The sequence below is a fragment of the Agelaius tricolor genome, unplaced genomic scaffold (genome assembly GCF_023055355.1).
Source record: "Agelaius tricolor isolate 1412-34295 unplaced genomic scaffold, bAgeTri1.0.p SCAF_8, whole genome shotgun sequence".
Classification (NCBI taxonomy): Eukaryota; Metazoa; Chordata; class Aves; order Passeriformes; family Icteridae; genus Agelaius; species Agelaius tricolor.
In genome coordinates, this window is record NW_027269268.1 from 31,877,605 (window position 1) to 31,903,746 (window position 26,142).

The 26,142-nt window shown below is 43.0% G+C and overlaps 1 protein-coding gene across 1 annotated transcript in view; it reads right to left on the reverse strand.

Moving 5' to 3' along the window:
- Positions 1-3,842: 3,842 nt before the first annotated feature.
- The window catches only part of ENPP6 (ectonucleotide pyrophosphatase/phosphodiesterase 6), a 31,034-nt gene continuing 8,734 nt past the window's right edge, over positions 3,843-26,142 (reverse strand). The window contains exons 2-8 of the mRNA XM_071432183.1: positions 24,155-24,334; positions 18,062-18,173; positions 13,716-13,857; positions 12,643-12,822; positions 10,376-10,513; positions 7,382-7,505; positions 3,843-6,585 (exon numbers count right to left, since the gene is read on the reverse strand). Of these exons, the coding sequence (XP_071288284.1) occupies positions 6,362-6,585; positions 7,382-7,505; positions 10,376-10,513; positions 12,643-12,822; positions 13,716-13,857; positions 18,062-18,173; positions 24,155-24,334 (1,100 nt within the window). The 3' untranslated portion in view covers positions 3,843-6,361. The remainder of the gene's footprint in view (positions 6,586-7,381; positions 7,506-10,375; positions 10,514-12,642; positions 12,823-13,715; positions 13,858-18,061; positions 18,174-24,154; positions 24,335-26,142) is intronic.

The window sequence follows — 26,142 nt, forward strand, 5'->3', positions numbered from 1 at the left end:
AAACATTCAGCTTTTTTTTGGTCTTCTTCCACAGCTGCTATTTGAAGACTACTACAAAATCTTAGTTTTTAAGACCAAAATTATTTCCTTGTTATAGCTGTTCTTGGAGAATCCCTCCATGGATGGGCAAGGGCTGCTATCCCTCTCTCTTACAGAATCCACTCAGTTGAGATGGGGTCAGCAGGATTACCCCTCTTTTAGCCCTCACATTCTCATGGACAATGAATGAGCTGTAAGATGAGAACCACATTGATGCCTACCATGGAAAGCAAGGGCACAAAGTCTTGCACACCAAAGCTCTGCCAGTATGGAGTGCATGGAAGAAGTATCAAGGGAGAGTGCAATTTACAGGTGGATGGATGGATGGATGGATGGATGGATGGATGGATGGATGGATGGATGGGTGAATGCGTACATTGGGAGGCAAATAAGCCCTTCCAAAAAAATTAATCTTCAATTTGTCAGAGCCTCCTTCTGCCCAGGGATCATGTAGAGGGTGTGAGGCACCTCTCAGAAATCAGAAGCAGGCTCCTGCTGAGTCCCTTGGTATGGTCATGTCCTTGCAGGGCTAAAATTAACCTGAACAGGGGGTACAGTGCATGCCAATGCACTGCTTGTTTCAGTGTTGTAGGATGGGCAGCATGTGGGACTGCTGAAGAAAGGATAAAAGTGCCTCTAATGGACACATGGCCTGCTTATATACACCTATGTGGAGCCTTTGCCTGGAGGCAGCCCAGTGAGAGCAGCAGGCTGAGTGAGTGTTCAGTAGGGATTGTGGATGATCCCCTGCAAGCCTGACCTGCGCTCCAAAGACTTTGCAACAGCTGATGCCACCTCAGCCTCCCTTTTTCTGTCTGGCAAGGAAGAAATGACAGTCCCCAGCCAATTTTGTGGCTTAATTAATATTCGTTGAACAATGTGTCTAAGTGATGAGCAATGTTTTAGTGTATTATTAATTTCTTGGGAAAAGCAGAGGGCTGCTCAAGAGCTGTCAATGCCCATTTTGGCAGCCACAGAAATTTGGTTGGTTGTGTTCCCAGCAGAGAATGATGACATTCTGGGGCTGGCTGGCTCCCTGCAACCCCTTGGTGAGGGACAGAGGAACATCCTCTACGTGTGCACTGGTGTCCCTTGCTCCTGAAGACAGATACAATCCCGATACTAAAATTCCTCATTTGCTGAGACCAAGAGAGGATCAAAATCAACTCCCTGGAGCTCAGCTAAGCCCTGATCTGTGCTGGTGTGGAAAGTGGGCACTGAATTTCCCCTACCTCAGCCCATTCTTCCATTTCTTTGCTACCTGTGACTGTTCTAGTCCGAGTTCCCCTGTGCTGACAAAAGCTCAGAGTTCGCAGTGTGGCACTGCTGGGACATCTGACCCAAGGATTCTGCGTTCGAGCCAAGCTTCAAGTGGACACAAGTAGCAGAGCAACAGGTGGGTCACTCCCCTGCTCGCCTCCCCTCCCCTCCCTGCTTTTATGTGTTTTGTTCCCCACCAGTGGGATCAGACTATAATGACAACAAAAGCAGCTGGAGACGCAGCCCAAGTCCTGAGAGTGGGGATTACATCCAGCTGGTTCCTCTCTTGGATCATTTAGGGCCGTGTACACACGAAGGTCTTGCTCTGCCCACTCATCTCCCCTGGAAGCAGGAGCAGGTGGGAAGCTAGCTCAGAGTGCTACATGGAGGCAGCAGGTTTGGGGTGAGGAGGAATCGGCCCTAGCGCAAAGGGTACCGGCAGAGTTAAAGGGGAGAACGAGGAAAAGCTGCGATGAGAGACGCAGAGGGAAGGAGAGTCCCAGTCCCTCCTCCCCGCACCAAGGTACGGATCACGCTTGTCCCAAGGCGCGGTTTGCGGCAGGGCCGCCAGGGGGCGCGGCCGGGCCGGGCTCCGCGGCTCCTCCCGCCCGCCCGCCCTCCCTCAGGGCCGCGGCCTCGGCCCCGCCTGGCGGGCGGGAAATGGGCAGGAGAGGGGGACAGGCGGCGTGTGGGGGAATCTGTGTCCCGTTCTGGGCTCCTCGGTACGTGAGAGACGTGGAGCTCCTGGAGCGGGCCCAGCGGAGGGCAGCAGACCCGTAGCAGCCTTGGTGCGGTGCTGCGGCTGCTCAAGGCGTTCCGCATGTCGGACAGACAGACCGACACCTGGCTGCGGTGGGACAGAGCAGGGCAGGCCGCCTGGCCGCTCACAGTGGTTTCCTGATGAAACTGGGCTGGCAGGGCTGAACTGGTGTAATTGATACGGCATTGGGACAACCTCAACTGGTTCTTAAGTCCATATCAATTTCCGTGTATTTGAAATACAAGAATAATCCATACAGTCCATATAATCCATGCAGTCCATCTCTATGAAGCTGGAGAATTACTGTGTTCAGTCAACTGTAATTCTGAAACGTTCTTATTTTTGAACCTTGCCTTAATTTACATTTGTTTCAATACTTACACAAAAAAATGTTTTGCTGTATATGTGACAGTTGTCTTTTAAAACAGCTGTTAAATGCTTCTTATGCTAAAATGCAGGGTTTCACACCTTCCTCCTCATTAGGCCATGTTTTCTTAAAAAATTCCAGTTGGATTTGCTGCTACCTGCCCTCTCTGCTACAGCCCTACAGGGAAAAGAAGGCGAGGAAATGTTACATGGAGCTTTTCCAATGCCTTTCACTTCCCAGTGGCCAGAGCTCGTTTGGTCTGCAACTCCCCTGGGGTGTATGGGCTAACATCTGACAGATGCCTCAGCACCAAGCCTGACAGAGTTCAAGAAGCATTTGGACAATTCTCCTGGACACAGGGTGTGATTCTTGGGGATGGTCCTGTGAAGGGCCAGGAGTTGGACTTGATGATCCTTGTGGGTTCCTTCCAACTCAGAATACTCTGTGATTTTGTGATGTATTGTGATGTACTAGTTAGGAGACAAGGAAGATGACCTGCACCGCAAAACCCTCTCATTCACCCCTTATTTGCAAAGTCTCTGTACTTGTGAAGGGTGCAGGCTAGTGTCTGGGCCAATGGAAAGTGTCTCCATGGTGCTGCAGTCTGTGCAGGCAATGCAGGCTGCATCCAGAGGGATGCTGGAAGGCTCACCCTCTGAGCCTTAGCCAGCCATGCCACTTGCATGGCCACCAAGGTCATTGGTAAAAAGGACTCATCTTAGTAAGCTGTGAAAATGCCATTTTTGGCACTGTTATGGGGAGCTGACAGACTTATTCCTGTGCAGGTAGTCCCTCAGCACCTCCCTTTACTGAGGACCCATGTTCATGGAACATGTGGGGAGCATCTCTGGCAGACCTTGGCAGTGCTCCTGGTTCAGAGGGAGTCCTGCTGGGAATTAAAGGACTTGTTGGCATACCTGCACTGGTCCTCCTCCATCATCCACTCCCTGCTCTGTGGTCAGTTAATATAAGGAAAAGGAGATAAATTCTACTGGGTAGGATTGGAGACTTGTTTCTATTAAATTAGTCTCTTCCATGGACATTGTTGGTTTGTGGAGCTTACAGTAGAGTAGGGCCCCCTTGTCCTTGAGGCCTCTGGGGTTGGTTTTTGAGGTCTTGTTGACATTTGCGCCATCTCCCACTGGGAAAGGGGGGCTCTGGACAGCCTGAGCCTAGTGCACCCTCACACCAGGGACAGTGTTCTTAATTTCTGTGCAAGCAGCTGATGTGATGGTGACACAGGAGGCTTAGAGAAGTGGGTCTGGAGAGAACATCCAGGGCTCACCTCTCTTCTTAGAAGTGCAAAATGTCTTGTCATGTCCATTGCCTAATGGGAATTATGTGCTCCTGAATGGATGTTCAAAACGTTAAATAATGAAATACATCTGGAAAAAAGGACTGCATATAAGAGCTACATCATCTCATGTGATGCATTTAATGTCCTTAATTTACATGCTGACAACTTTGCCATTTCTAAACAATGTTATCATTCGTCTTTCTGATAATTAATCAGCACAAGCTTCAAACACTGTTTATCACACTTTGATGCAGCAATTAGACAAGAAAGGCAAAGTGTTGAAGGGAAGGTTTTGGGCTATTTTTTTCTTCAAAAATCTTACAGTATTTACAAAGAAGTGCTTTTTCTAACACCATTTTTAGAATTATTCACTCATTCACAATCAGTCATTGTATAAAAACATCATTCAGAAATAGGTTTTAAAATACACCCACCTCCATTGCATAGTATACAGAAAAATAGGCGAAAGTTAAGACACTTGATTTTTGAATGAGAATGTGACTTGATTCAGAGGTATGACATTTCTGAGGAAGAAAGATGCAATTTCCAAAAAATAATGAGCTGTAGTTCTCCTGAAGCTAGTGAGCTTCTTGAAGGTCTGCCATCAAATTTTGCTTTTATAGACCAAGTATCTTTTACCATACACACAATGCTTGCATTAAGGTCAAACAAATCATATTGCAATTGGATTTACCCTTCAGTATTTGCATGTGGACCCTGACAAAAATGAGTTACACAAAGTATTCACGAGGATCAGTGTTGGTTTCATGTGTCATGGCCCATCCATGGAACAACTCAAGGGATCCAATTTGTTATTTTCAGTTTCTGTTTGTATAACTGAGGAGCTGAATGTACCCTTATACTTTTAGAAACATTTCTTCTGTAAGAAGACCTTAGCTTCTGCTCTCTGGTAAGACTTAAAATGGCATGTTGTGGAGGGGTTAGCAGGCACTGATGGCATCTTAACCTGATGATTTTCAGACAAAACTTGGTAATTAAGTTATCTTGTGTGCTGACTTAATTTTTTCTTTTTTTTCTTTTTTCTTTTTTTTTCTTTAAAAATGTGCTCCAGTGATTTCATTGAGCCTGGTCCATTAAAGAGCAACAGGGAACTCTGAACAATAGGTGCTTGTTTTACAGTTACTGCAAATGCTTCGAAAGCACTAAATTGCCTTTTATACTCAACAGTCTAATAACAAAGCCTGATTTTTTCCATTTTTCTCCCAACTGATTTGATGGTTCACTTGAGCTTTAATAACACATTACATAAATCTTTACAGCTATTACAGAAGTCTTTTGTCAAGTTTAATTTGGTGTTTGTTTTTTCCCCCCCTCCAGTGTAATCATTCACCCTTAAATGCACTGTAGCACACATACCAGAGTTGTGCTTGTCCCTGGATCCAGAAGAGTAGTGAGTCCTAGAGGTTTGTTTTACATGGGGAGGGACCTCAGTCCTTCCAAAGGCAGTTGTTGCTGAAAGCTCCTGGTTCAGAGGTATATCAGATAAAGCGCTGTGCACTCCCAAAGGCACCTCTGGCAACAGCTCTATCCTCTCCTGCTGTTTAATTTAACTTTGCTGTTACAACTTTGCTTGTGCTTGGTAGCCCATGGTGGAAAAAATCACCTGGATTAGCTGGGAGGGTGGGAGATCTATCAGTGTAGACCTCTCTCCCTGCTGCAGAATAAAGGGAAATGTGCTGATCACCAGGCAGAGGTGTAGAGAGTAAAAGCTGATAAAAGAGCAGTAAATGTTGAAAAAACTTCAGAAATGCAATTGGGTATAAAACATGATCAGATGATATTATCTTCACCAGGAAAAGCAGAGAGGCTGTTAAATGCCAGGCTTCCTCATCCTATGTTCTCCTGACCCTTGTGTGTCCAGATGTCTATTCATTTTCCCACTGGCTTTGAAGTGGAGGATTTCTGTCACTTTCTTCTTTCCCAGCCTTTCCCTCCACTGTGGTCTGTGAGGAAAGCCTGGCCCTGGAAATGGGCAGAGCCAGGACTTGTGTTGGTGAAAATAAAGAAGGAAAGGCTGAGAGAAGCAGGATGCTCTCACTGCTCTCCTGCTGACCCACCTCTCTCAGCATTATGGTCCCTTAGCAAAGCTCTTGGCTCTTTAATGACTGTGTCTGTATAGACAGGGCTTGGCTGGTGCTGTGAGGAGAAGATGGGGCTCTGCTGCTGCTGGAGCTGGAGATGAAGGGGTGAACCAGGATGATCCCATCTACACACAGAGAGGTTGTCTCCACTCCTGAACTTCTCAGTATGGCCAACCAGAGTGAACTCCTCAGTGAAAGATGCTGGGGTGAGATGTGTTTGATGCTCAGAGATCCCCATGTGCACCCACCAGAAAACTTTGTGGACACCCAGCCAGGATTGTGCCCTCACTGCCAGTGCTGTAAATCTAGGTGAGTGACACCATTGTCCCTAGCTGTGTTTGGAGCAGCACAAAACCTGGCTTCATGTTAAAACCATTGTAAATGCAGGATGGGTCAGATTCATGCCTGGTGGAGCACAATGGAGGAGTGCGGGACAGTCCTCTATTAATGAAGCTATTATTCAAATGAAGAACTTTTAAAAAAACAAACAGAGAAGGATGGAGTTGCTGGTGACACTGACTGACATTGTTCAGGGATCACAGTAAGGAGATCTGCCTGGAGAACAGGGAGAGCAGAGCTAGTGCCAGGACACAGCTGCTGCGCGGGGGGAGCGGTGCCAAGGGGGCTGTGTTTCGGAGCATGCACTCCACCCTGGACCAGGAGCCATTGTTGGGCAGTGGCTGTACTCCTGCCAGGCTGCACATGATGTTGTAAACATCCACAGATCTGATGGGAGGCGCTCGGTAGTTGGATCGGAAATCTGCAGGCAAAAGAGAGGAGTTGGCATCAGGCAACCCTGGAATGGGGGGTGCTGTGAGGCAAGGGCTCCTTTGCCTTTCTTGGGACTTACCCACCAGGCTGGGATGTGGCATGCTATACAATTTAGAGCATAGCTCAGCAAAAACATTAATTTAAACAATTTTATTCATTATTATTACTTCTAGGCCAATTTTATTATAAAAACTAAAGAAAGCTCTGAAGTTTTAAGTACAGGAGTTACTTTACTGCATGTGCTTGATAGGTGTAATAGCCTGACATAATTGTATTGCACATTCTGCTTTCACCGGTGCAATACGATTGCCTGGTGCTCTGCCTGGTGCTCTGCCCTGTTTAAAGGGCCTGATGAAGTAGAAACCAGGAGTTATGTGTCTGCCCATCAGACACGTGGGTGAGGTATGCTGCAACCTTCCCAAAGAAAGTGCCCTGCTGTAGCGAGTCTGAATTCCCCGACAAAAGCAGGATTCATGCGTTTCCAATAGAATTGAAAATTTTGGCCAAAATTTAGGAAAACATGGCAAAGAGTTCGTAACTGCACTGGGACATCAGAGAGAGGCTGACTAAATCCCTTCATATCTCTCTGCCCTGTTTCTTCAGCTATAAAATAGATGCAGTGCAACAACCCCTCCATTGTGAGGAAATCCTGCCACCTATTTGTAATTTTCGGGTGTCGCAGAGTGCTACATCGGGGTCCTGATGTGCCAGGGGCTGCAGGGCTGCAGGGGTGAGGACCATGGGGCTGCAGGGGAAGTGGAACACCAGGGATGGTGGCGCTGTACCTGGGCCATATGCGAGGAAGAAGCCTCTCATGTCCATGAGCTCGTTGTCGTAGCCATGCCAGCCATTCTGCCAGGCCTCCTTCCTCCCCGTCCCGTTCTCCCAGTAGGGCAGCTTGTCCCTGCTCTGGGTGACAACAGTGGAGCATGGTTAGTGCCTGCCTGCTGGGCTGTGCTGGGGCACTGTGGGGTGCCATGCTGTGTCTCCATGTGCTGTACCACCCCTTCAGGCCCCACACTGTGCTGTCACCTGCACAGGAGCTCATGCCCAGGAGGGGTGAACCCTCCTGACAGGCTTTGCTGTCTCAGTGAGTAACCACCTCCCCCTCCTCAGGGAGGGGAGGACAACCCATGTAGATTTCTGCCACAAACACGAAGTACCACAGTCGTATGTGACTTGTGTAAGGAAGGTGCTGTCCCTCTCCCCATGCCTGCAGCACTGCCCCCCCACCCAGCACCATGCACTTCTGTGGGTGTTGTTCTGCCCCACATGCCATTGACACCTTAAAAAAATAAGTAATTTTTTGCTCCATTTGACTATTCAGCCTAATAATACAAATATTCCCCCTACTAGATATTTTCTAATAATTATTTCTTCTCCCCACTTGTTTTTGTATTAAAGCAATGAGGTTTGTTCCAGGGAACACTGGTTCTGACCTGAGACAGTCCCACTCTCTGTGGCCTGTGCTCTGTTTTATTTCCTTGCTCAGTGGATCTATGCTTTATTAATTTATCATTATAAATCTTGTTCTTCCTAGCCCATACTGCACTTAAGATGTACTCTTAAATTCCTTCCTTACTTTCTCCTGCTTTGTATCAACAGCTTGTTACCTACAACAGTGCCATATCTGTCAGAGCAGCAGTCCCTAGGGGCTGATCAAATGCTAGACCAACCTGTCCATGAGTTTCTCCTGTCCTGTGCTCCTTAGGGATAGCAGCAGACAGATGTGGCACTCCACATTATCCCAAAACTGTGGCAGGAATTTCACTTAGACAAAGACCATCAACTGACAGTTCATCAGACCCATGACACTAATTTCTCTGATAATTACAGAGAAGGAGCTGCACAGTCCTCTAGAGTGTCCAGGTCTAGCCTTCTCACTCAGGTAGAGAAGGACAGAAGATGCCCCAAAAGAGTTTCCCACATTCCCACTTCAGGCAAATGCTGCAGCTCATGCAGATGGTGAAGCAGATTAAATGAGGATCCCTTTCCTTTTATAAACATTTATTTTGTCTGATTTTTATCTTCTTAAGAAAGAAAATTGAGTGTGCAATGCCCAAAGGATGGGGACCACTCACTCATGTGAAAGGAACAATGGCATATGAGCAGATCAGCTTTGATACAGCACGAAATCCCTCCTCATCCTGCTTTAACCAAAACATAGATGGGCTTCAGTTCCTATGCTCCATGATGAGGGAAACAACTTTCCAGATACACCCCCTTTGTCTCTTTCAAAAACCACCACCATCAAAAAAATCCCCTTTTTCAAAGAGGTTTTAGCTATCCACTAGCTAACAGAGAGTTAAAAAGCCCTGGGAGCATGACAGGGAAGAGCTGCATATCCTCTCTTCACTGGTTTGGGCAGGAAGTATAATAAAAGGCTCAATAATTTCTTTAAAAATATGACAGGAAACTTTCATTTTCATATCCCATTCACAGATAATGAAAATGTACTGAAGAGAAGGAAAATCTGACAGCATTAATGAGAGGACATTCTTGAAAATCAGAAACAATGGGAAGGAATGGGCAGAGAGACAGAAATAATTATCATAGCAGCAGTGTTTGCTGCACTGTTATTAAGGTTTGTCAGACTTTCAATGATTTTTAAAGTGCTTTTTTATTTTCTACAGAATATGTTAAAACATTCTTTTTTGAACTTATGTACGAGAGAGTTTAGTTGTATTTTTTAAAAGTAATTTTGGAGAAAAATGTTTCAGATCCCTACTTTACCTGTCTCAGTCTTAACTCTGGCTTTTTATACTTTTTTTTTTTTTAATCAGAAATGTGGTACTCATCCAGCTGTATTCAAAAGCCATCAGGTTTTTCTAGAGGTGCATTTTTATTCAGCTGTAGAAGCTATTATGCTAAATTCATGTTGGCTAGTGAGAAATGTTGTAGTGTGGACTGAGCAAAGCTTGGTGAGCAGTAGCTCTGAAGGCCATGAAAGGTGCTGAGCTGAGTTACAATAACCTACAAGGCAACAAAGTGCACTGACTATTCTGGGACACAAAAGAAACCCAGGACTCTGTGATTCTGTTGCCAGCTTACTGAATTCATGTATGGCCTTGGGCAAATCACTTAATACACTGCTCAGTTTACCTCCTTAAAAAATACACAGTTGTCTCACCCTCTGAGCTGTGCTGAGCTGCAATTAGTATCTGTAATGTGGAGGTGCCCAGTGGTGACACAAGGACAAAGTAACAACAACAGTTCATAGTAAAAAAATAAGTTAGTATGAAAAATCTCTTCATGTTTGTGTTCTCTGCTTAACAAGTTCCCAGGTTTTCAGTGTGTGCATGGGAATCTCTGAGGAGTAAATCTCCAGTCTGACCCTTTTGAGACTGGTGGGCTTGGGAGAAATGGGGCATTTTTTAGGACAGTCTGATGGGAGGAAAGCCAGGCAGAGGGAAAAATTGCCACAAGGTACTGCTGAATGGAGCATAATAAGGAGGAGGAGGATAATAAGGACTTGAAATGGAAACACTCTTTTTGTCTGAAATGAAAGTAGATGGCAAGGGGGGAGAAGAAGAGTAAAAGAAGAGTAAAGCAACAAAACTGGAATGTGAACTACTGTTTTATGACAACAGAGAAAAAAGAGGCACCTTGACTATTTAACTGGTTGCCTTTAGGATAGCTGCAATACATTTAAGTTCTTTTAAGCACACAGCAGAATTTGACATTTGTTTTGTAGTCAGCCCATTGACTGTAACTCAATGATCAGTAATATATTGCACCTTTCCACACTCCTGTCTAAGTATTTTGCTTCTATACTTTACCTCTACTATGAACCATCCTTCTTCAGCCACGAGAGTTAGTGGAGACACAAATTTTCCTTTTTTGTAGAAAAACCTGTTTGGAATATCCTGTATGTTATAAACATCCATGTGTTCCACAGCTTTTAGTTTTTGATATATCTGCAAAACAAATGAATGTTAGGACACCATCTGGCTGTAAAGATCATAAAAACACTAATGGGTACATGGAAACACCTGGATTTGCAGAATGGCTAATCCTCTGTAATGGTTAATCCTCAGCACATTCACACCAGGACTTTGCCTGTCCAAAGATCATGGCTGGACAAAACCTGCCTGTGTGTTTTAGAGGATTCTAAAAACTCGAATCATAAACACATAGGAATGCATGAATTCATGTATTATGTGTATTTATAATACACATGTTCACAAATGTATACATGTGAGTGTACCAGCCTACAGAAACAGACAGGAGAAACCACACCTGTAGAGACAGGAGGCAGTGAGTGAAGTGGTGAGACACTCAAAGGCACCATGTGGACTGTGGACAGGCATGGAAAAGAGACATCATCTTTACTGTCTGCCACTCATTCCCTCTGTGCTCTTGAGTGGAGAATGAATGTCACCTCACCTGTGCTTCTGCACTCACCCAGTCAATCACTATCAAGGGATTGATAGTGGTCAGTTATCTGCTTCGTTAGCTATCTGATGTGAGATTAATTAGCCAAAGCCTGCAGCTTTGAATCTGCACAATGCCATACAAGTGGTTTATTAATATTAATTATACTGTCTGGAATATAATCACACAAATGTCATTACACCGCAAATTATTCAGTAAATAGATTTTAAATGCCTGGAAAAGATGTTCATATGCCAAAGAGAAGGCAGCTCTTGGAGCCTCCAGACTCTATATTGTTCTTTAATAAGTTAAATATAAATAATCTTCAGGAATAAATAGCTCAGTTCTTCAAAGAATGCAAGGTTCTTCACTAGCCTTTCAGCTAAGTCACCCTTGTGTGTATATGTATGCCAGATATGTGCACTGATGTGCAGTGACCATAAAGACAGCACCAGGGTGTGATGACACAATTTCTCCCACCATGAGCAGGGCTAGAGAGTGGTCACCAGTACTGGTGCTTTCAAATGGGGTAATTCTTAGAGATGATAACCACTATGTTATAATATACTCCAACTCATAAACATAGCTCTTTAAAATTCATTAGAAATAGGGAATCTAGCTATTGGGAAACTGAAAATCAACTTCATTTTGCTTAAAAAGCATCCCTCCTGTAAGAAATCCTAAAAAGAAATGAAGGAAGGAAACAAAACAATAGTATAAGGCATTGTACTTTATTCTCCTTAGGAATATTAGGGTGTTTAACGAGAGAGAAGTATGTGCTGAAGAGCTTTGTTGGATGAAACCCTATAGCTGTGTGAAGTTGCAACTTGCCCTTGTTTGAAGGTCTAGCCTACAAAACCAGGGAGTTCTGGGTTAAGCACATCAATGCTGTGATCTCCTGTGATGCACTTGAGAGTGAATTGCTCATGCATGCCTCTAAGACAACTTTCAGTTCTGGCACTAATTTGAAATGTTCACAATATCACAGACACACAATTCCTAAAGAGATTGGGTGCAAAGATCAGCAAATATTCTCTTTTAAAAATTGCACAGGCTACAATATACTGTAACTGGATAAAATATAATGTATAAACCAAAATTATTTGCCTGGGGAACAGCTTGCCCATTTTGTACATCCACTCATCTATATTCTGAGAACAGCAGTAATGACTCCTCATGCATTGGTTTTGGGTTAAACTATAATGTACTTGTCTATTAGTCAGAGAAATTACATTTTAATTCTTTTCAAGTGGTTTTCAAATCTTTTCTCTATTGTTTTAATTTATCCCTCAAAACCCTGAAGTTCTAGCACTGAGCTTTTATGGTTGACTCAATCCAACATGCTTCATCAAAAATTCCTCCAAGGACAGTATCGCAATTCTGGTCTAATGGAGTTGGTTCTTCAGTGGAAGTTTACTGGAACATAAATGCCTGAACATGTCATTGCCATGTAACAGTGCAAGTTCATGCTTTTTAATTTGCCTGGTGTTACTTTCCTTTAGATACCAGCATCACAAGGATGTCACAGGATCCAAGTCTGACTCCTGATAAGAGTTGGTTTTTGCACACATCTCTGAGAGCAGTATTTGGATGTTAAGAGAAAACAGAAGACACAACTGGCATAAAAACTGAGAAAACACAAAACTGAGGGTTACAACTAGGCTGTACTCACCTCTGCATGCTTCTCTGGAGCTGGCCAGAGGCTCACCACAGGACCTCGGTCTTTCATTTGTATGGTGTCACTCATATTGATATAGTTTTTCAGCTCAATCACTTTATCTGCCCAAGAGATGTCTGTCATCCCATGATCAGAGAAGAGGAGGACGTTGATATCATTCTGAAGGCCTTTGCTCTGTGAGGAAAGTGTATGACAACGTTTAGGGCCATGTAAGAGCTTGGCACTGTCTGTGCCTGCTGGAAAATGTAAATCACCTTTTGACCTCCACTGTTTCTGTGGAAATTAACCAGAAGGATCACATCCATCAATGTCCTGCAATGTGCTTTGCCACCACCCATAATGGTGGATACCCACTTTTACTTGCTGCTCTGGAAGAGTCTGAGAGGTTAGCACCAGAGTTTTTCCTAAACAAGTCCACGCAGCAATTTTGCTATGATACCACTTGTGGAAGGGGTGTTTCTCTCTTTCCCTCCCAAACATGAACACTTAGCATTAGAGCTTTTAATATTTAGTGAAATTGAAGATGCATATTCCTCTCTTCACTGAAACACATAAAAACTCCAACATGCATTTATCATTGTCAGAAATATTCATAGAATTGCCATTTACCCAAAAGATTTTCTCGCTGGAAAATCATTTCAATAATGCTTTTTTAAAACCAAGTTTAAAGTACAGAGTTCTGAATGCTGTCATAAAAGCTGCTATAAAAGTTAATAGTCTGATTCTACAAACCTTAGGAAACACAGTTTTGATTTCTTCACCTACAATGAAGTCCAGCTGGCAACACAAGTCATAAACAGAGCAACGTGTATATTGGTTTGTGGCTTCCTGGGGCTACTGGTATAAATCCACCAGGAGGGTTATAATGCCATCAATGAAAATAATAATCAGGGTAATGGTGCCTTGACTTCCACATGAACTCAGTAGCCTGTTTCTCAGGAAAGAAAAATTTACAGCCACCGCATTCAGTTACAGGTGTTAAACAGGCTCTGGGCAGTGCCACAAAGACCAGTTTTAAAAGCCTTGTCCAAAGGCACCCAGGAGCTGGGCTTATGGATGCCACTCACCTTGATGAGTGAGATCATGTTGCTCAAGGCTTTGTCCACTTCCTTCAAAGCCTTCTTGCGCTGCTGGGACGAAGGGCCGTAGTGGTGGCCTTCCACGTCAATGCGCTCGTAGTACACTGCGGCCATCTCGGCACTGTTATTGCTGGGGGTGGGAGAGAGCAGGGAGTGAAAGGCTGACACACATGGAGAGCTCCTGGCACTGTTGTCTTCACAAGCATGTAGAGCCACAAAACCCCATTTTCTGCTTCCAGCCTGTGCTGTCCTACCACCTATTGCACTGCTGGGCTCATTATTCACACCCAGTGTCTCCTGAGTTTGCCTGAGACTCCCATCAGAGGCAGCAGGTGGAAACTGCCATGTGCAGGCTGGCCTGGCAGTCCTCTACTAACCTATTTGAATCAGGAAAGAAGCTTTCCCTTTAAGAACAAAGAAATTCTGATTTCTGTGCTGAATGCCCCTATTAAAAGGATTATGGGAATTACCAGTCAAATGTGCTTTAATTAAAGTTTGGCACTTCTCGCTTTCTCCTGTGTGAGGTCTTCCAAACCACAGAGGTCAACTCAGGATGTACTCTGCCTTACAAAATACCAAGCAGTATGAACTGGGACGAGATTTTCGGAAGGAGTTTTATTCAGGAACATGAGCAAGGGAAACGAAGGTAATCTCAGAATTGCACAAGTTTAGCTGATCGCACTTTTCTGCATTGATTGCTGCAGCCTCATTAGAGGGGATAGTGCACACATCAGTGCTTAATTTCATTTTCATGACCACTTTATTGTTCTCTGTAAATCTCCCTGAGAGAAGTTGTGTGGATAAAATCACAAACCTATACTCCTGAACCTAAACCCAGTCTTTTTGTGTTGTACTTAATATATGGTAGAGCGTGCCATCCATATTACATGCTCTCATCCATATTAAGATCTCTACAGAAAGACTTGTTAGTCCAGCATGTCTGATTAAAGACACCTGGGTAGTCTGGTGTAATTAGTGGGACAGAAGAGGCAAAATCAGAGATGAGGGATTGAGTGAATGAATTAGGGTCTGTCATTTGCATTTCTCAGTTTGTAGAAGGCCTCAGAGGAGCAGTCCTGTGAGAAGCTGAAGATGTCTGCTGGGGTGGGAATTTCTCCACTGCTGGCCTTACAGAACAGTGTTGTTCCTCACTCTTCAAGGTTTTAAAATAATTTAAATGAAGCGGCGCTCCCCTCTCCCCAGTTTCATTTTAAGCATTACTTTCCATCTGTATTAGGCATAAATTATTTTCTAAAATTTGACCCTGTAATTTCTCTATTGCATACACAGTCATTGAACCTATTGAAATAGTTCTCTTCTGTTGCAGTACCTGTGTTATAATCTATGTAAACTAATTTATGTCTTCTCACCTATAAGTAAATTATCATTTTGACCAAGATAGAAGCTAAGAAAGAGATTTTTTGCATAAAGCAAGTGATCTCATTTAAGCTGTGGTGAGATTTCTCCATGAGATCTGAGTGCTGTAAGGAAGAATATTTAATTGCTTCAATGGGACAAGCTCCAGTAATGCAGCATGCTTAGGAGTTTGCAGGATTTGGTACAGCATGTCTGGGCCTTGACTTTGTTTCCATTTTTGCCTGTTTTTCTATGGAAAAAAGGGGTTTTCTAAGTTTTCTAAGAAAACCCTTATCATGGCTTGCATGGGAGAAGTATTCTGTCTTTAGACAGAAGCATTCTGTTAGTCCTGTCTTCTTCCATCACCAGTAACTTTCCAAATAAATGACTTAGAAAAGAATGCTGAAGAAAGTTGGACAGCATTGATGGCAACACCAAAAAGTATTTTACATTCTACCAGCACAGTTTGCAAGTACAATGCAGACCTCATGACACCTCCCCAGGAAGGTAGGTCGATTACAACAGCCCATAAGTTACAGTTGTTGAAAAGATTCAAGGGAGGTTTCACTTGCCAAAAACAGATGCTTGACTTTGTTTTGAATATTCTTGGTCCAAATAGTGGTCTTGAAGCACCTGTTTGAAAAGACTGGAGAATATTGCTGAAGGATGATTTCCTTTGGTTGCAAGAGAAGCTCAGTGGCTTCCTGATGAGTTAGATACTTTACCCTGGAGTCCCTGCAAGGTTTGCTAATGGTGGGAGCCCAAATGCAGTTCTTTAACTACTAATACCTGCCATTAGGGCTGCTGAGCAAGGCACTGCTCCAGGCAACAGACTGCCCTTACACAGGCTGTTTTCTCACACACAGCTAAGGATAGTCTCAGCCTAATGGGCTTTTCCCAATTACCTAGGGTGTGGAAAGGAAACACGCTGCATTTGCCAGCCTTTGAACAGCTCCAGAAGTCAAAAGCACTTGTGAAAGATATAGATGACAAGCTGAAGGCTCTTCTACTGGAGATGCTAAATCCTCCTAAATGAATATGACTACAATAAAAGCATTTCAGAGGCTTTACTTCTTATGGGCTGGCACAGCAGCATGGAACTTCTTCTAAATCTTAAAGAAATAAACAAAGAGGATGGATGAGAGAAAGAATAAGGAAAACCTACCAGATTTTTAATATTCTCATTCTCTACCCTCCCTTCTTACTTTAAGTCCCTGCAGTATTCACACCCAAACCTGATTATTAGTTTTATGTAAGAGCATTAATTTTTCCTCTTTCACGCCTTGTTGGATACAGGGCACTTAGTTCAAAGGAAAAGAACTTAGGAAGAAATTCACCAGGGATGGTGTGTAAACAGACACCAGTGACAGGACCTCCTGCTGCACTGGGATGATCTGTGGGATTTGGGCACTTCAGAAGACTGTAGCTGTTATTTACGACATCTTGGTGGCAGGGATTTACACTTTTCTTGAAATCATCAGCTTTCACCTCTTCCAAGTTGTTCCACCAACACTGTTGTGTCCCTTTCCTTTTCCACCACAGACAGCAACAGGCAGCCTTGTGGCTTGGACAGAATTAGCTATTGAAACTCTCCAGCTACCCAAAATAAGAGCTTGAAGTGCTGGTACTTTTAGCAGTTTGTGCCTCATTTTTCACCGTGTTCACAATTACAGAGCTGAAAAACAGCACTGAGCACCCTTACATACTGTGCTTCACAGAAACCAGGCAAGAAGCTTCAAGTATATCTTGACCCATCCCAAAATGATACCAGACTAAAAATCTTTCTACATTAATTCTGGGTTTCCACCAGAAGTCAGAGCCAATGTCTGTATTACATCTTCCATTCCCTTTTTTATTCACTGAATTAAAAGCATTGCAAAAGCTCCAGAAAGCCTCCTATGATACATATGGCTTCCTCATGTCACATGCAGGTAACTTTCTTTAAATCTAAGCTAAATAATTTCAGGATAAAACCTCTCACATGGTCTCAGAAACCTTCTGTCTAAGCCCATGCTGCAAACAACATTTATTTGTGAGCCTCTGTGCAGCAGGACCCAGTGTGCAACTGGGAGAAACTTCCCCAACAGCGCTCTCATAAACTTGGAGCCTTTATTTCAAGAACAATCAACACTCACCTCCTGAATACAAAATTTTTTGGATTCAAATTGCTATGGCAGTTGCAAGTATTGAAGCAGAAGGGTTTCCTAGGATTGGATTAATTATGGAACCAACAAGGCTTTAAAGGAGGAGCTCAGTTATAGCCCAAGTAAGACATTGGTGCTGCATGTGATGGTGCAATCTTCCCTGATTTGACACCCTATTTGGAATTGTCTTTTGTAAATGTTAAGATGAGAGATGGTGGAACTTGAAAGCTGGGTCTGGAGCATACATTTTTCCTAGGAGTTGTCTGAGAGATATATTCCCATCAGTTGGACTATATGGCTGTTGTAGGTCCCTTCCAACAGAACTATTCTATTCTATTCTATTCTATTCTATTCTATTCTATTCTATTCTATTCCCATATTTGCACAAAATGAATGCTCTGTCCAAAAATATTTGGCTTGAGATGTTCTAAAATGAAGAAAAAGCCAGACCATCAGTCTCATAAACAAGTGACTGGAGCTGAATTTCAGATTTTCCAAATTCCCTCTCTAAATACAAGCATTTCAAACCCTTTTCTTGCAGGAGTAGACATGCACAGGCTCATCCTGAAGTTGTTTGAAACAGCAAATTACAAGCAGTTAAGTCAGGATGTCTCCTCCTTGTTGCAGACTACACAGAAACAGAGGAGCACATCTTTCCCTCCACTCTTACTGTCTATTTCTGTTATGGTGTTGTTTCTATGATGATACTATATAAAGCACTCTTGGCCCTCATCTTCCTACCTGGAAGCTCATCCTGAAAATTTCCCTGATAGTAAATCCAAAGATTTGTCCCAGAGAGAGGAAACCCCACACTGCAGAAATCTCGTGACGTACCACAGAGACTCGAGGGCATCGCTGATGGCGTCTGCAAAGTTCCTGTCTGTTGGGACACTGAAGTACTCGCGGCAGTAACTTGGTCTGACTCCAAGGATTTCCACCTCGCAACCTACGAGCAAAAATGTGGTAAGCTCTGCTATTTCACCTTGATCACAGACCTCACACCCTGGTGTCCAGGTTCAGGTCTGTAAATTCCCTGTGACATTACTTACCGTATGCCTTCCCTGCAGGAAACCATGTGGTTGGCAAGGGAAAAGGGGAGAGAGGTTGGTTTGACAAGTGCTTGTAGCAAACTGTACATTGGACCCTTTTATTTCCCTCTCTAAAAGGAAGGTCTCTGTGTGACCTGCCCACAATAAAATGCTTGATTCCCTCATGGCAAACCATTTCCACCTAAATCACCAGCTTGTTTATATTTTAACTTCTGTGGCCATATAGCCTCATTTCCAGGCTTCCAACATAATAGATTTAGATATTGTTCTCTGAAACTTCAGCAAATACTTTCCAGTTAGACACACTGTCTCTTACGTTGCAATATCCTCTATAAACTGTGTTTTATGATGTGATACTGGCTCTCCACTGTTATATCTGTTTCCCAGGAGGTCCTATTAAAACACTGTAAACCAATTAACTCTCTTGGTAACTTGCAGCCTTTCTTGCAAAATAAAGTCTGCTTTGTGGCCTAAAAATTTATGGCAACAAATCCTACAGGAGAACATGGCCCTGAACATAGAAAAACATGTTTTTGTGAGGTTTCTTTGCCCTTTTGCTCTCCAGTTACTATGCTGCTGAATACTATTAATATTTAAAAGAAGTATGCTTCCAGAAACACTAGATTATTGCAAATTATCATTCCAGAACCCCAGAGTCCTCCCATCACAGTTAGACATTTTCTGATGTATTCAGAAATACATCAGAAAACAAGGGCCACAAGGAGGAATCAAAACCAAAAAAACCCCACCTTTTGCAAAATGGCCTCTGCATACAGCAACACAGTCTGGTCAAAAAGGCAGCTCTAAGCCAAAGGCTGAATCTATACATCTGGGTCCCTCTGCTTCTCCTTTGGGAGGAAAGTGAAATGCATTAAGGACTATCATATGTTGACTTGTTGCTTGGGGTGTGAGAAGGAGGTGTAAGTAGAGAGAGGGCCCTAGAGCAAGTAGAGCTACCAACAGAGGTGATTTACAGTGGTTTGCTTACTGGGACACTCAATAAAGAGAGTCCGTCAGTCTTGCATCTCTGCTCCCATGAGCTCACATCACTCAGGTGCAGTGCTGGGACGTAGGGAAAAGCACACTGCTTGCAGGCCAAGCTGGCTAGGAGTCTTCTGATGTGATAGTTCAAGAGTACTATGAAAAATTAGAAAAACTTATGTGTTTACACTTAGGAAGTTTTTAAAACCTTCAATGATTTGCAGAAAGCCAGATAAGTCAGATGGAAATTATCCTTTCCAAAAGTAAAAGGGCCGTAGCACACATGACAGATTCAGTCTCTGCCTGTGGTAGCAGCTCCCAGGTCTCCACATGCTTTGTGTGTTTCAAGCGACCCCATCTGTTATGATTAATTGCTTATTTGCAATAATAAACATCTAATGTAGTCAACTGATTTATTTTCCTGTAAAAACACATTTGCCTACTCTTGAAGCTATATCTAATTTTTATTTGTATCAAAATTGTGAGATGGTGCTTACTTTTCATACTTCCCCTGTTGCCCCAAACATAGGACTTAATCTTCCACTTTCTGCATGAGAGTACCTCAGTGTTCATCTCTCCACCATGATTCCCCATGACAGTTGTCTGCAGCCCGGATAAGCAGCCAGCAGATTATGTGACAATAACTGACTGTCTAGGTCACCCCACAATAAAACTCCTTTACATCTGCACACAGTGTCCCCAGTAAATTACACTGTGCAGCAGAGATGGGTCTGAGCTGATACTGAACCAAATCATCAGAAAAATGTATTCCATGAATGGCCTGAAGTTGTACCCAGGAAGTGCCCTTCCCTGAGGGCTCAGAGATCCAGCCTTTTGTGGGGTGTCCTGGGTGCTACCAGCAGCAAAACAAGGGCTTTCAGCTACCTCAGATGCTAGAGGTGATGCAGTTGTCCTCTACAGGCTTTGCTAGTATTTCAGGACTGAATTGGAACTTTGGAGCCAATTTCTCATTTCATACTTGAGTCTGGCTCAAGATTGTCTCGAAAAACAGGCAAGAAGTTAAGAATGTGTTTGGAAAGTCGTTAGAAGTACCTTGTGTTTAACTGCAGCTGGATAACTGCTCATAGCCAGTGACTAATATGATCATTTTGCCTCTTCTTTCTTCAGATACTGACATCAGATTGTGATTTTCTCAAATAACTTTCCTCAGAATTACTCATGAGATAATTTTAACTGGGAGCATTAACCTCTTGGGGATCTGGGATATTTAAGTTTCTGAGCTATCTTTGCTATTTCTAGGTTGTCAAGTGATGAGCATGACGTAAAAGACTACAGGGTAGCAACAATTAGAAATAATTTAATCATTTTGGCCATGAAATAGTGGTTTTCAAGTGTGCTTCTTATTTTTTTCTTTTTTTTTTTTTGCCTCTATGATGAATAGAACTTAAATTAGGGTTTTTAATGTCAAGGCTTGTTACAAGTCCAAAATAGTGGCTATGAAGACCCTTTAATATTTAAATTTCATTTTGGAAGAGGCCAGGACAGATGGTAAGTTTTTTCTTTTAGATATTATGGGAAAGAAAATTTAAACAGATTTGGAGGCAGCCAAAGAGAATGCCAAGTTTTTCTTGGTTAAACTACAAATAGTTAAGCTGTATTTACTAAGATGTAATGCTAGATACCTCTGCATTGTTTTGTAGGATGCTAAACCTTTATTTAAAAACCTGAACTACTGGCGCAGGAATAAGGACTTCTTTCAGAGTGATAAACCCCTCTTTATCTATCTGACATGGAGACCTGGATCTCTGCCAGCTTTAAATTACATTTCTAAACATTTATTTAACAGTTGGACACTTCATGTCATAACAAAAGATTTTGAAAACTTTCCAGACTAGCTGTATGGTCTGGTAAATATTATGTTTAAATGGCAAAAGTTGAGTTGAGAGTCTTTTTTCTTTCCCCCTCTGTCTCTCATTTCAGTGTTTAGAGAAGTTGTCACTGCACTTCAGCTGAAGTAGTTGCATGGGCTGCTGGAAAATGAAGGAGCTTGAGCATCTGGGATGATGGCACTTTCTGGGCTGAGGGCGAGGACCACTCCAAGGTTTTGACCAGGATGCTCTTGCGCTCCTCTGGGCATTCTCCACCTGCTGGAGCAGCAGTGCTTTGGACAGGCAACCTGGGGGTGAGGCTGTTCCTTTCACCCCACACCGAGCATGAAGAAAGGAGAAAAACATCCCTACAAGGCAAGGCCTTATGTTTTGGCAGAAGTGGTGTTTGGGACCCCCAGCATGGTGATAGTTTGGCTCCTCTGCTTCTAGAATCATGAGATCTCAGATGCATTCTGCTCATGAGTTGTCTTTGCTGGGTTTATGTTAGGCTCACAGATAAAGCTGTGTGATTGTTTGCATCCCAGAGCTCTCCTGTGTTCTGTGTTCCTGTGTGCTGGGGTCTGGGTTTTATTTCTTTAGGCAGTGACTACACATGAGAGAGGAACATAGGGAAGAAAATGAAGCAGCAGATTTTGGGTTTAGACTTTGCAAAGCTTGGAACTGGCTCTGAGGAGGAAATGACACTGGTAAAAGTTAATCTTGGGAATCAGCACTCTGGTGTTTCCAATGCATTCCTGCTACGGTTCATTGATGTTGTTTGTCTCTATTGATAGCTAAAGAGAAAATAGCATCTTCCAGAGCAAAGTGGAATGAATTTGGCTACATATTGCAGTTCCTATTAAGAGTTTCCCAAACTTTTCTGTTTGGATCTTTATCATAATTGCAAGATTCATTACTAAGCAGCAGTGTGTATTTATGCTGGAAAGTTAATCACTAATAGCAGATCATATGCAGTACAAATGCCTGTGGGACCTCCACTCACCTTGGTTATTAAATCTTGGGGTTTTATTTTCATTTTGTTTGGTATCGCTCCCCATTCAAATGGCTTGTTAGGAATTTAAGCTTTAAAATGATAGATGTAGAATTTTTAGAAAGGATTTTGTCCTTGCTATGGAACAAGAAAATGCTTGGGAAAAAATCATAGGGAAAATGTAACAAATGCTGTTGCATTTGATGAGACTTCTGTTCACCCCAGTTATACCTGGAGTCCTACTGCAGCCCAACAGCCCTGTATTTTAGTTCAGTAGTTCCACATTTCACTCTGCTTCCTGTGTCTGACCCTGTATGGCCAATGTGTCCTTTGAGACCATGAGTACCCTGAAAATAAACATGTGCTTCATGCCTTTGCTGAACTGAAGCGCTGATGGCTTTGCCAAAGGTCAGCCATTACAGATAAATAATTAAGGATAGACAGAGTTACATGTCACAGTCCCCAGCTAAAATGCCAGATCCATGCAAAAATTCTCCCTCTGTGTCATAAGAGAGTTCAATGCATACACTTGGGAGTGTAAGCACTGGGGAAAGGGGGTCTCTTTTGTTCCTTGCAATATTCAGCTAGAAATTACAGGCAGAGTGAAAAGTATACATATATGTACAGGGATACACATATAGTCCCTGGGAAACACTGCTCAAAGGGCAACATGAAGAGCTAGGTGAAGTCCAAAGGCATTTAATGAAAAGTGATACTGGTTTTTTGGATTTCAACAGCTCTCTGTAGGCTGTTACATCTATTCAGTACATAATTATACCTATTGAGAGCAATTACAATAGTAGTTAAAAATGAATAGTCTACAGAAAGAGATATTTTTGTAAATTTTTAGAAGAATTCGTACATTCTTGTATAATTTGTATATCCTACTATTTGCCTTGCTGTTAGATCACTTGAGACATCTTCAGTAGGAAGCAGCCTTTTTTCAGGGCTGATGTAAACTCTTTGACTGCCTCTGAGTCCATAAAGCAATATTGTCACCCTCAGATCTTTTTGCTCTTCAGTACTGTAGAAACACTCCGGATGGCTTTTCAATGTTTTTCATCTTGGTTCACTCTTTCTTCCCATTCCTTAGAATCATGGGCTTTTTGCCAGGACACCCTTAGCCACATTGCATGGGAAGCCTGTGGCCAGGCACACGTGCACTGGGATGCAGAGACAAGCTGGCCAGGAGCCCATGGCATGAGTCAGCTGCCACTGCCCTGTGCTGTGCTGCTGGCACTGGCTGTGCTCTACAGCTCTCCTAACAGCTCTCTGGTCCTCCAGCCTGTGCTTGCACACTGAGGGTATCTGCAGACTGCTTAGGGTAGGGAGCAGTTAGAAGGTAAAAATGTTGAGAATCTGGGTGCTTTGCAAGGGATTTGGTCTGGTTGCTCAGCTGGAACATCTATTTCCATGTGAGTCCCTAAACGTGTAGTCTAAGAGGATACAATACTTCTGTTGGATAAAAAGGACTCATTATTGCACATCCCTCGTCATTCCAGTGGTCCAATATCTAACAAATGAGGAACAGAAAGGCCAGTCCCTCCAAATGAATGGCCCAGACTCAGACCAACTGGGACCACAGATGAATTAACAATGAAGGAGGACCAGAAGACAAGGATGCTTTGCTTTCAGCTGGATTTTCTTGTTCTCAGAGAGCAGATAATCTTCAGCTCTCAGCTACTAATTTCCAGATTAAAACCAAAGAAACACTGAGGGAGGTGGTTATTGTTTAACTTTGATTGGACCGTGAACCATGGAGCAACCATTCAGCATAGCAGAAGTTACAGGTGGACAAGAGGAAAAAGCAGTTGATGGAGGAGGGGATGCTCATCAAGACAGCACCCTCCTGAAGCTAGCATTTAGTGGAAATCTCCCTCTACTGAACTTCAGTTTTCTCCTTTCTAAGCATATGCAAATTATCACGACTGAAGAAAAGCTAATTCATTTCTATGCCTGGTTAATAAAGCACATAAAATTCCTGTCTGTATTTCAGAACTGTATTAGAGAGCCGTTCTTACAGCATACGTAGTGCTCAGATGTCAAGGTGCATTGTAGGAATTTTTCACATACTAACCTGGCCAGTAGTACATGGAAACGTTCTTTTTAGCTTTCATCATAGTGACCCACAGAGGCTCTGATCCATTCCACCAGAGAGGCAGCAGGCTTTCTTTATTCACACCAATATCAAATGATACATTTGCCTTCTGGTCCCACATGTAGTTTCCAGTCATCTGATGGACCTCGCAGTGGCGACCTTCGAGAGTGGAGACAAAAGCAGCACAATCAGACTGGCATCACCACCACTGCTACTACTGGATCATCCAGCAAATCAGCTGAAAAGCCCTGTCTTGAATTCCAGGATCTCTTACCTTGCAACCATTCATGAAATCTCCCTGACTCTTACCTTTCACTGAGGTGCTCCAGTTTGATTACTAAATCCCCCAGTTCAGACACCCAAAAGTTAGTTGCTAAAGTTTTTCAGCCCCCTGTGTTCCCTTCACAATCAACAGATAAGAAGAGTCATGTCTAGAAAGCAATTCGTGCCACCCTAAGATAGGTATTGGGGTATCTGGAGGTGCGCACGCTCTCAATTATTGGTAGAGAAAGATCACAGCCTTTTCTCAGCTTCAGGCAGCCAAATTTTAAACAGCTGAGGCCAGAAAAAACAAACCTTGCACCCCGTGTCCTGCTTAACATTTCAAACCCAGCCCCACACACAAACTATGTCAGCAGCAGCTCATGGGTGCCACATGTTTGGCTGACACCTGGCTCCTTCAACACACCCAACACCTGCCAAGTCTGAGGCCATTTTAAGGTACCCATCAGCACTCACAACCTGCTGTGGGAAGCAAGCTGTGAACAGAAGGTGATAAGAGCACAATCTAGAAACAAAGATTGAGAAATTTGTATTTCTCCTTCTTTGATCCATAGGGCACCCTGTTTTTCTGCAAACAGGCAAAACCTAGGCAAAAACATTTATATGTTACTGTTATTTTCCATTATTGTTAATTTTTCTTCTTTTTTTTTTCTTGCAATGATCATGCTTTGTTCTTGCTTGTGGGCACAGCAATAACTTCATCAGACATGTTCAGGCTTCTTACTGTACTGAGGGGCCCTTGGGCAACTTCATATTACAAGAAACTAGTATATCATAACTGAGAGAGATCTTCTACTTCTTGACTTCTTGTAATTTTCAGAAGAGAAGATGCTATATTTTAATAATTATTCTGAAGATGAATTAACATAAATGGGAAAAGAAATGTTGAAGAATAAGTTGTACTGGAAGTTCCTTATTTACATATCTTAAAAAGCAATGACATGTGATAGACACTGTCCTCATTAGCTGGTGAGTCATGTTATTGCAGGGATCCAGATAACAGGCTTTGATTATTTTGAGCCTGAGCATGGTGATCAGAACTGAAATAACCTTGGTATTCTTGTTCTGAAAAGATGTCATTTCATGCAGAGGACTCTCTATGCTTTGGGATCATGTGATCTTGAAATGGATTTTGAACTCTCCTTCCCTACTAGGAAGTATTTCAATATGCAGAACATTTCCTCCTTCCCAGAGGAAAAAAGTGGTCCCAGTTTGTGGCAGTCAATACTTATCATACTAACCCAAACAGGTTTAATATAGGAGAACTGGTGGATTGGATGGGCAGTGATCTGTTCTCTTCAGGCTGCCAAGTGCTCTCTTTTCTGTAAGTCTCAAAAGAGAGAGAAGGGAAGTCTCTAGAGTGCATCAAAAGCACAGCTGTACAATTTACAGGACAACCTCAGCTTCTTGAATTCCATGTATTCCTAAGCATCTATCAACATGATAAACTGCAGCAGGCAATTTGTGCCAGCCTGGGAAACTTACAGGTCAGAGCTGAAGCTCTATCAGTGTGAAACCTACATATTAGGGATCTGTATGACGTGTAATGTAGTCTTCATATAGAGCTAATGAGCTCTAGCTGCTACTGATCCTACAGGACTTAAGATCTGCTGTTTGTCCACTTTTTAAAGGAAGAGATTGGAGATGGTTCTTTGTAGTATTGTTGGGAAATTTAATTAACTGTT